General features: G+C 48.7%; 1 protein-coding gene across 3 annotated transcripts in view; it reads left to right on the top strand.

Moving 5' to 3' along the window:
• The window catches only part of TATDN3 (TatD DNase domain containing 3), a 481,102-nt gene that overhangs the window by 107,321 nt on the left and 357,381 nt on the right, over positions 1 to 16,400 (top strand). For all 3 annotated transcript variants that reach the window (XM_069608538.1, XM_069608539.1, XM_069608537.1), the window contains exon 3: positions 7,972 to 8,045. In XM_069608538.1, the coding sequence (XP_069464639.1) occupies positions 7,972 to 8,045 (74 nt within the window). The remainder of the gene's footprint in view (positions 1 to 7,971; positions 8,046 to 16,400) is intronic.

Here is a 16,400-nt window from a genome sequence, read left to right on the forward strand (position 1 = left end):
GACAGAGTGGAACCCAAAGATCCCAGTGAATGTCCATCCTTGATAGCTTCTGGTTATAAAGTATCGGTTCCATGAAAATTAAAATCTGATATATTTTTAATCAGTAATATTGTTATTACGTTTATTGTTCTTAACATGCCTTTTTGGATGATATTAAATATTTTATGCTTGCTCAATGAGATGGTAATTTTTCAAATTTCCTGTTTTATCCTTATCTGTATTTTTTTGTTGTAAATTTGGTTTTATTAAAATTTTAAATTGAGAGTCACATTACATAGAATAATTCACAGCGTAGGGTTACAAAGCGAGACTGGAGGATTGAATACTACTGAACACATACTTTTCAAACATGTTTCTTCGATCTAGCTAATGTAATTCTACATGACTTGATCCAGCCCATGACCTCATCCCAAAAAACCCTTATTCGGGCACACCCCCACCACATATGCCAATAATCAGTGTTTCCCCGCATCCCCACCAACATTTTGGGTTAGCTGTTTGAAACATTTTAGATAGCGTGTAACTTGTATTGATTTGAGATGGATGGTTGTGTGGCAGCTTCACATATCGTTCCCCACAAATCTGGACCAATCTGTTCACTTAGATCTCTTTCCCATCTGCCTCTCAGCGGTTCTGTAGTCCCTCCTCCCGCTTCTCAGTTCTTTATACATTGCCGATATCGGGCCCTTCATTTCTGTTCTTGAGTCGAATATCTTCTCAAAGGGGGTAAGGTCTCATCAGTTTGGTCTTCCACATTGATTTCGTTAAAATGCCTTTTATTTGTATGTATTGAAAGGTAGACACCAGGCCTACTCCCAAGGCCTCCGTCAATTCTGGAAGTGAGATAAAGGAGTCTTTTTTTGTAGTTGACCCACCCTCTCTAAACCAGCCTCGTACCATACATATATGGAACCTTTCTACATTTGGAATGTGGTAATTGATTCTGGGGGACCATAAATGGCTTAGGGGGGATGGCCATGTAGTGATTTTATGCATATTTTTATCCGGCTTCCAGATGTCCCATATGGTGCTCAAAATTGGATGGCCTTTGAGTTTATTATGAAGCCTTTTCTTGGGGGACCAGAGCCATTCGGAAATTGTAGCTGGTGAAAAGTAGTGATTATCCATGTGGACCCACTGGGTGTTCTTGTGATTGCGCAGGTGAGGGATCAGTACGCGAAGCTGGGACGCTTCATAATATTTTTGTAGGTCAGGGAGCCCCACCCCACCCTTGTCTTTGGGGAGTGTTAGAGTGTCAAACAGGATTTCTGCTTTCTTCCCTTGCCAGAGGAATTTTACGATGGTTCTCTTGGTCTCAGTGAAGAAACCTTTTGGGATCTTGACAGGTAGCATTTGAAAGGGATATAAAAACTGAGGGAGGCATACCATTTTGATAGCGTTAAGCCGCCCCAGCCAGGATATCGTCAGATTATTCCATTTTGCTAAGTCGGCACAAAACCGTTGAAGAAGGGGGGGAGTTTGCTTTGTACAGATCTTTCAAATTTCTGGTGATCTGTATACCCAAGTATTGTCATTTTGAGTGTTCAATCTTAAGACCTAATGTTGAAAACTTAGTATCATTCTCTTCTTTTTCTGACCCTGTAAGGGGAAGAGTGTAGATTTAATTTTGTTTACTTTAAACCCTGAAAGCTAACCATATTCCTCTAACATGAGAAGAGCTCGGGGAATGGATGTCATGGGATTGGTGATGTGCAGGAGTATGTCATTGGCGTAGAGAGCTACCTTGTACTCCATTGTTCCTAAATGGATGCCCTCTAGTATGGGGTTGCTCTCATTGCCTGTGCTAGGGGTTCTAAGGAGAGTGCGAAAAGGATTGCAGAGAGGGAGCATCCTTGACGGGTTCCGCTTTCTAGATTGAACCATTTGGCGTATTCTCTGTTCACAAATATAGATGCTTTGGGGCCCGTATATACCGCGTGTATTGCCTTTCTAAACCTTAGACCTATACCTACCTTGTGTAGAACTGCCTTCAGAAATCCCCACTCTACCCTGTCAAAAGCTTTTTCTGCATCGATTGAAAGGAGGCCTGGGTCATTAAGCATGGTCTGGGATGTGTGAATAAGGTGGAGTGTCTTTCGCATTGTGTCTGCTCCCTGTCTCCCCAGTATGAACCCGACCTGATCAGGGTGTATGAGTTGTGGCATTAATGTCTCTAACCTTGCGGCCAAGACTCTTGTGTAGATTCTTGCAACAAGGTTGAGCAGAGAGATAGGGCGGTATGATCTGCACGTTTTGGGGTCTCTCCCGTCCTTGGGAATGACTGTAATCAGTGCGTGGGTGAAGGAATCTGGGACTTTTCCAGTTTCTATTATTTCTTTAAAGAGTTCTGTTATAAATAGCGTTAATTGTGTACTGAAGGTTTTGTAGAATCCAGCTGTGTAGCCGTCTTCACCTGGGGATTTGCCTGTGGTGAACCTCTTCATGGCCTCTTGGACTTCATGTTCGGATATAGGGGATTCTAACAGCTCAGAGTCTAAGCTTGGTATCCTGGGCATATTGATCAAAGACAGATAGGTCTCTGTTTCTGATTGGTCAGGGTTTGTTTCTGAGGAATGTAGAAGTTAGCAAAGCATTCTGGGATGGTGGGGTGAACATGTGGCATGGCAGGGTTGCCTTCAATAATTTCTAATACTTTTTGCTCGGCTCTTTGTCCTCGGAACCTGGCGGCCAGTAATGCGTCCGCCTTGTTTCCTTTTTCGTAGAATTTTTGTTTCAAGAATCTAAGTTTGCGCACTATCTGCTCATGTTCCAACTGTTTCAATTCCTCCCTTTTCCCTTTTGCCTTATTAATTTTAACATGGTCAATCCCTGTGTCCCTCTTAATGTCCTCCTCTAATGGACGGATTTCGGTTCTTAGTTTAAGCTCGATAATGTTTCGCTCCCTTTTCTTAGACAACCCCTCCCTTATTAGAATCCCTCTTCAAGTGGCCTTTCCCACCTCCCATACTATCTGTTTGGGCATTTCACCAGTATAATTTCTTTTGAGGAATTCATTAATTTCGGTCTCCATTTCTGTCTTGAAGAATGCATCTTTCCTGAAACTCTCGTTACAGCGCCATTTTCTTCCCCTAGTTGGTAAATTCTCCCACTGAATTTCAGCCAGAACCATATCGTGGTCAGACCATGTGATCGGGCTATCTCTGAATGTGTTGCGATATCGGTAAGTTCTCTGGATAGGTATATGTAATCAATTTGAGTGTATGTGTTGTGAGGGGCGGAAAAGAAAGTATAACCTTGCTCGTTGGGATGCCTGTCCCTCCATACATCTCTCATGTCGTACATTTCTATCATCTTTGCCAACTCGGTTTGGTCGCCCCTGTTCTGGTGTCTCGTGTCAGGGTAGCCCGGTTTTCTATCTTTGACTGGGTCTGCCCACTGATTGAAGTCGCCACCCAGGATGATGTGACCTGTGGCTTCTAATAGTATTTTGGTAATTACTTTGCCAATGAATCTAGTTTGTCCTGTGTTCGGGGAGTAAAGTGTTGCAATTGTTACATTCACTTTGCCTATGTTTCCAGTTACTAATAGTGCTCGACCTTCTACATTGGACCATGTCTTGGTCTCAACAAACTCTATACCTTTTCTGACAAGAATTCCTACACCTCCCTTTCTGAGTAGACCAGATCCCCAGAACTCCATTCCAACACGTTTCCCAAGGATTCGCCGTTCCTCCCCCTTCACATATTTTGTCTCCTGTAACAGGAGAATATCAATCTCAGCCCTCCGGAATTGTCTAGCCACGAGTGATCGCTTCGTTGGTGAGTTGAGTCCTTTTACATTAAGTGTCCCTACCCTTAGGGAATCCCTCCCTCTTGTATCAGTGTTCGGCGCCATTAATCATTTTTTCAAGAAGATGACTCCTATTACATGACCGGTGTTGTATTTTCACTTTAGATTGCACACTGCATCGACTGCTTCGAATTACCATAAGTGTTGCTTTGACCCCCCCCCTTTTTTACCCCTCTCTCTGCCCCCTCCCCTCTCCACTTCCCTGATGATGGCGTTCGATCGAACCCAGCTGGTTGCACCGGATCTGCATCGAACCACGTGTATGGGCCGTTACGTCATGCCCCTTGACCAATTGTGGTATCTCAGTTTCAATTGAGCCCTTCTAGTTTCCCCTCCTGATTTCCTTGTCGTGACCTTAGAGATGTCCCCAATTTAACATCTTTCGCAGTCACATCCTTCGCCATGAGTTAAGATCTGTCTTGCCAAGATTGCCAGTTTTCTGTTGTCCCCTTCCGGGGAGAGGTTACCTCTCCGGTATTTTCTTGATCCTTTCACCCGCTTTCTCCTGGGGCCTTGAATACGACATTCTTGATCTTCCCTTCGTGTTTCTTCTTGATTGCTTTCTTCTTCCTGGGGGCAGAGTAGATCGGAAATACATGTCTTTATTTCTGTTTCGGATCTCAGTCTAAACTTGGTCCCCTTGTATTCAAATGAGAGTGAAAAGGGGCGGCCCCACCTGTATCGAATGTTCTTTTCTTTCAGTCGTTTTGTAAGGGGTCCGCACATCCGCCTGAGGGCTAGTGTCAGAGAGGACAGGTCCTGGTATATTGAGATTTGAGCTCCTCCTAATGTGATAGTCTCGCTCTTTCTGGCCTTCTCGAGTACCTGGGCCTTATCTTGAAAGCGATGGAATCGGGCAAGAACTGATCATGGTCCACCTGGGGGGCCACCAGCCCTGTGGATTCGTTCTCTTATGGGTTCATCAAGAGCATCGTCAGAGACCAGGAGTTTGATAATGTCGTGGGGTATTTTCTTCAGATTGGCTTCGGTCTCTCCTTCTCTTTCCGGAATCCCGAAAATGCGTATGTTGTTCCGTCTTTCTCTATTTTCCCAAGAAGTCCTCTTCTCGTTGTTCTATTTCAGTCATCCTCTGATCGAGTTGCGCTTCTAGAGTGTCTATAGATGCCTGGTTGTTCTCCACTCCTTCAAGTCTTTCTTCCATGTTGTCCAGCCTTTGCGTGATTTTGTCTATCTTGCCTCCTATGTTAGCGCCCATATTTTGGATTTCTCCCAACAGGGCTGCAATGTCTCCTTTTGTAGCGGCGAGCTCATTTCCTGTGGTGTCACTGGCCACCATATTAGGCTCGTAAGGTGTGATCGGAATGGGGGTGTAAGCAAACAGGGCTTATTTGTGTTTCACACTCATATAGCCTTTGGAGGATATCCTTGGTCGTGCAATATGGGCCCTGTGGGGGCAGGGCGGATTGTATGTAGGCTGGAGGTTTGAATAGAGTGGTACTTTGCTTCCTCGAGTCCTGGAGGGTCAGGCCTTTCGTGCGAACCCTTTATGGGGCATTACAATTCGCTCCTTGTTGGGTACACCACTGTTCTTTCCACTGTCTCTTTCTTTTTGGTTGAGTTATTAGGGGCTCTCTCCGGAGTAGTACTTTAACAGTTTTGCCTGATTTCAATGGTTTTACACCTGGACGCGCTATATTGTGGCTTGGATCACCTCTCTCACCTTCTGGTGTATTCAGAGACAACACGTGTCGCCACGGATTGCTAAGGATTATCTCCAGAGTGATTCCAGGACCTGGGTGCTGCAATAAGGTTCTGTTGGGGCCGCTCCAGGTGTGTTCTTATCCCGCACTGGGTGTTCTCGGTTTGTTATGCCTTCTGGATAAGTGTGAGGGTCGTTTTACCCAAGGTGGGCCCTCTTTTGGTCTTGGGCGGTGGGTCACACTGGTAGAAAGCCGCTGCGTAATCTCTGCACGTGCACACTGTTGAGGGGGCTTGGAGCGTAGTGAGAGCCCTCCTTCAGGCCTGGCCTAGGACTGTTCGAGCACCTTAGTTCAGCACTGTCACAAGCAGGCAAATCCTCACTTTCCTCTTGCGGATATATTAGGGTCTTACGCCAATATGTTGTGTGGGCCACAGGCTACCGTGGGAGCGGGTGAGGGTTTTTAGGGTCGCTCTCGTTCTGCCTCAGGTGGACGGGGGTCTGCAGGGGTGTCCGACTCACCACATAGCCCGATGGCAAGTGCAACGGGTCACATCCTCTGTAAGGAGGCACTCGGGTGGAATCAGGCTTCTATTGACCTCCCACTGCATACAAAGCGGATCGCGATCTCCAGGCGTCGGGCACTTTGCATGCAGAAATGCCTTCCTCCTCCGACTGTTAACATGTCAGGAGTTCCTTTGGTTGGTACGCTGTGAGGATCGCTTCAGGGCCTTCGGTCCTGGTCGGCAGCCAATCTCTCTCTCAGCACGTGTGGCTGCTCGTTTTAGTTTCGCTTTGCCGGTTCGGGGGGCCTGTACTTTCAGCAGCGTTTTCGGGTTGAATTCCGGTCTGATTTTCTCTGGGATTTCAGTTGGAGAGTGGGGGGACCTTCCCACATCAGCCACCCGATTGCCTTCCGCAAGGGTAGGGAGGGCGTTATGTAGGGGCTCAATCCACTTAACGGGGCCGCAGTGGCGGATCTCACGCAGGGACCATGTTTGTCTCTGTGCCCCCTGGTGGCCAGTCCCTTATCTGTATTTTTAAGTGCTTTTTTCAAATTGGCTCCAGTATTATTAATAAATCGGCTTTTCACCTGGAAAAAAGGGGCGGTACATTAAATTCTTTTACCTATTAAATTAATCTCTATTTAAATAATCTCCCGTCACAAATTCTTCCTCCCACTCTAATTCCTGGTTGTCCCATCTAATTTTTATGTTGTTCTACTATCTCAATGTTGGAGCCCCGATGCCTACGGACTGCGGCACCGTATAAATCTATAAATAAATAAAAATACCTTCACCATTTATAATCTCAGGAATTAGAAATGTAATGTTTCCCCTTTTTTTTATAATTTAATGCTAGCTGCTGACCATTTTGACATTAGGATGCGCATTACGTTTGCTATATGTTTCTTGCTTTCCTGTTAATGACTTAATTGCAGCTATAACATAGAAATGTATTAACCACGTGTACCTTTGTCCACTTGATTTGCTTATCGCTGAAGACCTGTTGAAAAACAAGCATTTGGAAAGCCAACAGTTTTGACATGTGTGGATGTATTAGGTAAACTTTTCCCAGGCTCTGCTGTCATGTGCCCAGGTACACCGACCATTTTCTAACTGTTGATATCTTCTCGCCTGGTAGTATCATTATGGCAGTGTCTGGTAAAGGCTTACCTCATGCCGATACCAAATTCAAAAACTGTTGGCTTTGCCATTGTTTTTTCTAAAAGCTCAGGCCAATTTTGTTTAATAACTTTTAATTACTTTCAAGTGGATGGCATTCCCTTGAGTCGGTTGTGATCCATGGAGAGCTTTCTGCCTATCTTTTTATTGCCAGTTTATAAAGGTTGTATAGTGTCGCTTTCTTCCACTGTAATGAGACTGGCCTTCTGACATTTAGAAAAGGATTCAAGACTGCTCTTTTTTTGTTTTCCTTGACCACTCCACGAATCCATAGATGTAGTAATAATCTGACTGCATGATTCCGTACAGAGCTTTATTGGGAGACCAACCCCAGATACACCTTCTAGCTCAGCCTCCTAACCAACATCTCTGGACCCTGAGCAGGTGAAACACCAGTTCCTGACCCTTCTACGTTGCATCTACTGATGTCACTGCTTAGTGCAGCTGAGATATGACCATATAGAGCACCATGCAAATAAATGTATTCATTCATTTATTCAGTGTTTTTGTCTCAGACTTAGGCTACATGGTCATGTGAGTGAGCCTTGTTCCTGGGCCAGGGAGTGGTGGGATAATGCTTTGTGGTGCAGTTACTATGGCATCAGTTCATTCGAGGCACCACAGTGCACACTAAGACAACCTTAAATGAAACCTGAGACCCTACAACATGGCCATCAGTCAAGGCGTCCTCTCATTGACTCCCACCATTTAACCGGCGAATCCCTCAGATAAAGAAAAAGAAAATACATTTCTTAAATTATCATTTGCATTCAGCTTTGTTTGGGTATTGATGAGCTTTCCAACTTCTCGTTGCAGGCAAATGTTTGGAGCATTCTCGCAGTTGCTGAACATTCGGGCGAATTTGAAAGAATTATTGAACTTTCACAAAGGTATTGTATGTAGTCTGGCGCCATTACCCTAAGGGGCTGTTCCAATGACAAAGTATTTTAAACCTCATAAGAATGTTTGTCTTGCAATAGGTAAACTTGTGTATACCTTGCTATTGGTGGACACCAATATCAGTATTGTACACAGCACAGTAACATCTTTTGCGCGGCGTAGTCCGTACTGTGCTTGTAAAGATGGTCTTTTATTAGTGAGCTCATTGCTAATTTACTTTCATAGGGGTCATTCTTATAAAAAATGAAGATTGCGTTCAAGGGAATGACAAAGTTGGTACGTACGTGCTATTGGTTCCCCTGAATGCATTTTTCAACACTTAAAAAGTGGAGTGTAACCGTGAAGAGCAAATGAAGGCAATTGCCTGTACTCTACTCTACCTTGTGAGAAATAAAACGTTGCCTGCACATTACGCTTTGCAGGTGGAGTTTTATAATTGTTTCTGTGGCGAACCAGAAGAACGACTCGGACGGTTAAAAGTCATTCTCAAGAGCATTTATTAAAATAAAAACCACCCAACTATCCCTATAGCTATGAGGGACGTTCAGGTGGACTTTAAAGTCCAAATTAAAGTTCTCGAGTCAGAATCCTATCCCACTTACTGGCCTTACTACTTTAGGAAAAAACGATCTGCCTTAAAAAGGGAAATGGGAGGCTTTGTTCAATAGCCTCAACTGGGTGTCTTCTTGACCCAGTTTGTATTTGGTGTGCTTGGGTTTCAAACATTTCTTTTTAACAGTTAGGTTTTTTCCCTTCTTTTCTAGGAAAGTCGCATCTGTGTGTCGTTTATTTGCTGCTTCCTTCTCTCTCCGCACTCTCCCTCAATGGTGCTCTCAATCTCCCCTATCTTCTCTAATTGCTATTGAAACACCTATCCGATCTCTCTGTCGAAGTCTGGAAGGAAAAAGATCAAGAAGGATCTCCTGGTCCCCAATACAGGCCTCCCCATCGCTGACACCTATGTCAATGCTTCTTCCAGGCAGACTTTCACCATCGTCCTCTTTGTTGTTCCTTCCCCCGTTCCTTTGGATTCCCCTTATGGTCTCTATGCTCTCCCCTTTCTCCTCCTCTCCCATTAAGGGTAGCACCGGTTGGGAGGTACTCTTGGCATCCTTCCTATCCGTTAGGGTCATCATTAATGTCTACCTAAATGGCACTGCCATGGTCCAGGGCTCTCAGTCCAACCTCCTCCTTCTTGATAGGCATCTTCTGTCTCTCATCAACTTCCTCTGCTCTCCTGCCATTTGTCTTTCTGCTTCCCCACTGCCACCTCTGATGGGTTACCACACTCCTGTACCCCTCCTCGGAAGACCTTCAAAAGTGGCAACCTGCTCCACTTAGCTAGCTTCAACTCTCGCTCTGCCATCAAACACTTTTCTGACATCTGCCACCTCCTTGAAGACCTCGACCTAGACACCCTCGCTCTCACTGAGACGTGGTTCACTGCCAGCTCTGTCACAAGTTTTGACACTCTCCTACTAAGATCCTCTCAAAGTCCAAGCGTAACCGCAGAGTGACCCTGATCGTCTCTGAGTCGGTCCCTGCTACTATCATACCCAATCAGGCCTCTTACGAATGCCTCGTCTGCAGACTTGGTGTGTCTCCTGGCCTCTCTCTGACTCTGGCCACCATCTACAGGCCCCCTGGCCACGTCTCCCACTTCCTCTCAGAATGGGCTGACCTCACCTCTTCTCTCCTGGCCTCCTCTTCCAAGCTTTTCCTCCGCAGAGACTTCAATATTCACTTTGACTCCCCTGATGCGACCTCTGCTGCAACTTCTGTGACTCTCTTTCCCTGACCATTCTTCCCTCCGGTCGAACTCAGCCGGACACTCCTTGGATGCTCTCATCCCTTCAGACATCCCCATCTCCAACCCTCTTATTATACCTCTCTCCTGGTCTGATCATTGTCTCCTGTCCTCTCACTTGGACCTCCTGGGTCCCTCAGCTAAGGCCCTGCCTGCACTGCCAGCCTGCTTCTCTTTCATTCGACCTAAGAAGCGATTGTCAGTTGCCATTTATGTTGCATCCTTTACTCCCCCTACTACTCCTCCCCTCGTACTCCTGCCACTGACTCTCACTAACCTTCAACTCTCCATCCCTAGCACTCTGGACATACTGGCTCCTGTCATGAGGATCTGCATGAAACCTTCCTCCAAGTTCAACACCTGGCTGCTCTGAAACGCAAGTGCATAGCGGCCTAGCGGAAATGGCAGGCTTCAAGCACATCCTCTGACAAACTGGCTTGCCGCTGGCCCCAAAGGCAATACAGACTCCATCTGTTCCAAGAAGAGGGCCTATATCCAAGCCTGTACCTCTGCCACCACTAACAACACACCTGAACTTATCAGAATCTGCAAGGAACTCGCCAACCTTACCGCAGTCTTCACTGCTCCTGTACCTTCCCAGACTCTCTGCACTTCTCTGGCCTCTCACTTCATTTCTAAAACTCAGGACATCTTGTCCTCACTCTCTTCTATTCCACACCCTTCTCCCTCACCCACTCTCAGGCCTCCCTTGGCTCCCCTCCTACACTCCTCTTTTTCTCCCTAACACCTGATGAGGTTTCTAGACAAGTCCGCTTTGTGAAAGTCTCATCCAAATGGGTGCTCCCCAGCTCCTTGGGAACTAGCAAGGACAACATTGTCTCCTTTGTCCAGCCTTGGCCGATTTCTGCAATCACTGCTTTGCCACTGGATCCTTCTCCTCACTCCTCAAGGGATGTGCGTTAAATGACCGAATCCGAAAAGCTTGAATTAACATTGCGAAGCCCACTTGCTTGCATTTTGTAATTCAAGCTTTTCAGATTTTAGTTTTTTGTCCCCCACTGTGCCTTTAGTGTATCCAGGGGGTTCCCCCGTAGCCCAAAATTCCGAATTAGTTACCAGGGGACATCCCCGCAAACCCTGCTAACCTAGTTCGGCATTTTGGGATTCAACCTTATCAATAATGCCGAATGCACACAAAACGTGCATTCAGCATTTTTGATACAGCATTTTGGGGCAATACCCTCCGCAAGCACTGCCTTGTGCACCCTCTACTCAAAAAGCCTTCTGCCGACATTTCCTGTCCGGCAAACTACTGCCCTTTTCCCATTGCCCCCTTCCTGGACAAACTCTTGGAGAAGTTGGCCATCTCCCAACGTATCCACCACACTGAATCTGTTGGCTGTCTCCACGACGACCAGTATGGCTTCAGAGCTGCCAGAGGCATGGAAACTGCTCTCCTGAACACATGTGAAGACTTGCTCTCTAATCTCGAATTCCAGCTCTCCTTCAGTTCTCATCCTTCTTGACCTTTCCTCTGCCTTTGATATGGTCAATTGTGCCACCCTGATAAATCGGCTCTGTGATACCCTTGGCATCAAGGGCCTGGCTCTGGACTGATTGACCTCCTTCCTCTCAGACTGATCTTCCCAGGTTCAACTAGGCCCTTTTCTTTCCACCATCTCACTCTCCACCTGCGGTGTCCCTCAGGGCTCTATCCTCTCACCCTGACTTTTCAACATCTACCTGGCCCCTCTAGCACATTTGATCTCCAACTTCTCTCCTAACTTCCAGTGTTATGTGGATGATACTCATCTCTCCTTCAAGCTTCCCTCCTGTGCTGCCTCCTCTTCCTCTCTCATTCCTGACTGCCTCTTTGCTATTCAGGCATGGTGCACTGCTAACGATTTCTGCCTTAATGCCATTAAGACACAGATCCTTCTCATTGGTACCCCTGCTCCCTCTTTCCTTCCCACACTCTGGCTGCCCTCTATGGGCCTCTTCCCCTCATCCTACTGTGAGGCAAAAAACCTTGGTGTCATCTTCGACTCCTCTGTCTCCTTCTCTCTTCACATCACGGACCTTGCCAAAAAGACTCACTTTCAGCTGCACCTCCTCAGAGGAATTCTATCTTTCCTCACCTTCCCACAGAAACTCAATGTCTCCAGAGCTCTGGTTCTCTCTAGGCTGGGCTACTGTAACAGCCTCTTCCTCAATCTGTCAAACTCCTCCCCTCACCCCTTCAACTAATCCAGAACAGGACTGCAACACTTATCCTTGGCCTCAAGCCCAGGGACTGCATCTCCCCAGCCATAAAATCTCTCCACTGGCTCCTAGTTGCTGCAAAGATCAAGTTCAAGACCCTCTGCATCATCCACAAGGTTTTCTGGTGCTTGGGACCCCACTACATCCAACTCTCTCTCCCTACTAGATCCCTTTGCTCGTCTAGCTCTAACTCTCTGCAGATCAGACACTTTTCCAAGCAGAGAGTGGGGGTAGATCTCTCTCCTCTGCAGGTGACTCCCTCTGGAATGGCCTTCTTGCCCCTCTCAGACTTGAGCCGGATCTCCTTAAATTCCGGAAGCTTCTCAAGACATTCCTTTTCTCTTCTTCCTTTCCCCCCCTCCCTCACCCCCCTGCCCTCCTGCTAATGTCCCTGTCTGCCCTGACTGGCTGCCTGGTTCCTTCAGAGTCCTACAGGGCACCAGGCCCCCCTAATCCAGTCTACCTCTGCACTTGGTCTCCCCTGACCCCCCTTCCCTCTGCCTTACCTGCACTTACCTTTCCGGTCCCCTACCCCCGCACTAGCCTGGCTGGGCCTGAACCCTTGTAGCATTTCCAGCCCCTTACAGAGCACTTAGCTTGTGGACCTTCCTTCCGCTGCACACTCTTCTTTCCCCAGGCTCTGTCCACCTGGCCTCCCCTGGCACTCGTTTTCTCACGGGCCCTTCCTCCCTGACTGGCACTCACTCTCCCCTTCCACAACCTACCCTGCACTTCTCGTTACTGCACTTGTACAATCCGAATATCACAAGGCCTAGTAGGATCATTTTTGTTTTGTCTTCGCTGTTTCTCCACCCTCTTGTCTTGTTGAGCCACGAAACACATTGTGTATAGGCGTATTATAAATACCCAATAAATAAAAAGTTGGGGTTTCACTTTCTTCGAGTATCAAAGACAATTGTTTCTTGTTCTAACCTCACCATTCCTCCAGGAAAACAAAACAAAACGCTTCCTCCTTTGAGGTGTTGGGTTCTCCCCATAGTTCTCTGATCGTCGTTTGTTATTTTCTGGTATCCAAGTTGCTGCAGATAGGGTGACTCTTCACCCTATTTCATCACATTTCTGTACTTTCTGTTACTTGTTCAGCCTTGATTAAAAATGTTCTTCCTTCTTAATCCCCTTTCTTGGAGTATTTGTACATTCGGGTTTCTCAAGCTCCCGTAACCTAGATAGCTTTCCCAGCTCTTGTACCTAATAATCATCTTATCATAATTTCGAGGGGATTGGGTCCTCCGATGTATTCCATATCTATGACATGTAATCACCACAGCTGTGCTGCTTCGGAAACTTTTCGGCGTCTGCGTCCTGCGTCGATGACGTCGATGCTCCGTCGTCGAGGACCTCCTCCGACGTCCGACGTCATCCGATGTGATAAGTAGGACGCACGACGCCCATAGCCTCAGTTCCGTTTTTTCCGCGAACGTGTTGCTTCGTGTTTCTCGGTTTAAACGCCTCGACTCTTTGGAGTTCTGTTCTTCTCGGTTCTTCGAACCTGTTGGTTTGTGAAAATCCTTCTGAAGATGTCTACTTCGTCTTCGACCCCGCGTCCGGGTTTCAAGAAGTGCGGGGAGTGTGGGTCCAAGATGTCGGTGACGGACTCGCACGACGCCTGCCTCTGGTGCCTCGGGGAGGCCCACGACACGGATGACTGTATCGACTGCCAGTCGCTCACGTCCAAAGCCTTACGCGAACGTAAGAAGAAGTTGTCGGTAGGTCGGGTGTCCAAGCCCCGGAAGTCGAAGTCTGCGGGGCTTTCGACGGATGATTCGAGGGGTGACTCTCCGTGTCATCGTCGGAAGTCTCGTGGGTCTCCTTCTAGGAGTCGGTCTCGCCACTCCTCAGCCTCTTCGAGGCATTCTCGGAAGCGCCGACACCGGTCGTCTTCCAGGTCCTCTTCGGAGGGCTCTGCCCGGCGCGTCGCTTACCCCTCCAGCCGTGCGACGCCGGAGGAATGGGCTTCCTTCGGGAAGAAGATGCTGGCGATTATTGAGTCGCAGGGTACTCAGCCGTCTGCGCCCCCGAGTGGGGTCGGTCGTGTGGGGTCGAGAGACACCGCTCGCAAGAGTGGTCGGCACGAGTCACGGGAGAGGTCCCGTTCGGACAAGGGGACTCGTTCTCGACGTACCCGTTCCAGGTCCCGGTCCTCAACGCGTTCGAGACCGTGTGCGCCTGTGAGGTCTTCGAAGAAGGCATCGACGTCTGTGGCGTCGAGGGCGTCGACAGGCTTTCTCGAGGCTCTGGCTCCGAGGAAGTCGTCGATGCCGTCGACGCTCAGGTCGTCGAGGGACACGCTCGGGGCTCCGGCCTCGAGGGCTGTGTCGACGCCGCCGATTCTGGAGGCGCTGCATCTGACGTCAACGCCGATTTCCTCGACGCCGATCCTCTCGGCGCCGATGCCGGTTCTCTCGACGCTGGCGCCGATTCGCTCGACGCCATCGACGCCTTTCGTGTCGGAGGTACCCCGGGGCACGGGTGGACCCCCTAGGAAGGCTCTGGTTAAGAGCAAGCACTCTCGAGTGTTTTCTTTTCGCCACCTGGACTATATTTCAGAGGCGGATGAGGATTCTGATGGCCTGGTTCCTAGTCAGGTTCCGGATGAAATTGTCTCGGGCCATAGTCAGTTTGACGAGTTGAGACAGTCACTGCATGATGCCAGTGGACTGGACACCTCTCCGGAGGTGGAGTTTTGTTGGCCTGAGCCTGGCTCTCATGCTGATTCCTCGTACCGGCGCCTTATGGCTCGGGTTTCTGAGTACTTGGGATGGTCTGCTCCCCCAGGGGAATTTGTGCAGGATGATCTGTCAGACATCCTTGATGTTGGTCCCCCAACTGACCCGGTTCTGCCGTTCCATATGGCTTTACAGAGAAGGGTGGCTGCGGCTTGGACTGCTCCGGAGAGTCTCCCGGCGGTGGGCAGATCCTTGTCGCGGAAATACCGTCCAGCCAGTGGCGACCCCTGCTACTTGACCAGGCACCCCACTCCGGAGAGTTTGGTGGTGCAGGCGGCCACGGCCCCGGCGAAGCAGGCGTCGTACCCTACCATCCCTCCTGATAGGGACGACAAACGTTTTGATGGCTGGGCGAAGAAAGTGTTTTCTTCTGGTGGTATGGCGCTTCAGGCGGCCAACTCCATTTGTGCCTTGTCGCGTTTCACGCACACACTGTGGAACTGTGTTGCGTTAGCGGCTGACCATATTCCCGAAGGGGACGAACGGGCTAGTTTCCTTGCTATGGTCCAGGATGGTAAGGATGCCATGTGTGAGTCCGTTCAGTCGGGTTTGGATTTAGCTGAATGCGTCAGTAGGTCCATGGCGGCGAGCACCGTGATACGCAGGTTTGCGTGGTTGCGGAAGTCGGGGTTTGCTCCTGATGTGCAGTCCCGGCTCCTCAACATGCCCTTTGACGGTGAACACCTTTTTGGCAGCAAGGCTGACGAGAGCCTTGAGAGGTTGCAGACCTCAAAAGCTGCAGCAAAGTCGTTGGGCGCTGCAGTTCGCCAACCTCCGCCTTTTCGTCCTAGGGGACAGCAGTGGAGGGGTGGTTCCTTTTGCTATTACTCATCCTTCAGTAAAGCGAGAGGAGCTGGCAGTCAAAGAGGCCAACGCAGGGGTACCAGAGGTGGACGACGGGGTACCCGTGGTGCCAAGGCCGCTCGGGCAGTTGCCTCTTTGCCCTCAGGTAACGCCGCAGCCGCTCCCACTCAGTCGTGAGGCCATGTCCCATGGTTCGCCGGTTGGGGGAAGGCTGGCGCAGCATCTTGTAGAGTGGCAAGCCATTACTTCAGATGTGTGGGTTCTGGAGATCATAACCCACGGCTACTGTCTTCCCTTTCGGCACAGGCCTTGCGACAATCCACCGGGGAACCTCTCTTTGCAGAGTCCGGATCCGCTCCTTGCGCAGGAAATTCAAGCCCTGCTGTAGCGGAGAGGAACAAGGGATGGTATTCCCCTTATTTTTTGGTTTCGAAGAAAGACGGGGGATTGAGACCCATCATGGACTTGCGCGGTTTGAACAAACTCCTCAGGAAGGACAAGTTCAAGATGGTTACACTCTCTCAAGTCCTCCAGGCCCTTCAGCTTCAGGACTGGTTGGTGTCACTCGACCTCAAGGATGCTTACTTCCATGTGCCGATCCATCCCAAGCACAAGAAGTACCTGAGGTTCGCGGTTGGCGACTCGCACTTTCAGTTTCAGGTCCTGCCGTTCGGATTGACCTCCGCCCCGAGGGTTTTCACCAAGCTCATGGTGGTGGTGGCAGCGCATCTCAGGCAAGGGGGGATTCACGTCTACCCCTACCT

Source organism: Ambystoma mexicanum, chromosome 4q (genome assembly GCF_040938575.1).
Source record: "Ambystoma mexicanum isolate Mex_15411 chromosome 4q, UKY_AmexF1_1, whole genome shotgun sequence".
NCBI lineage: Eukaryota > Metazoa > Chordata > Amphibia > Caudata > Ambystomatidae > Ambystoma > Ambystoma mexicanum.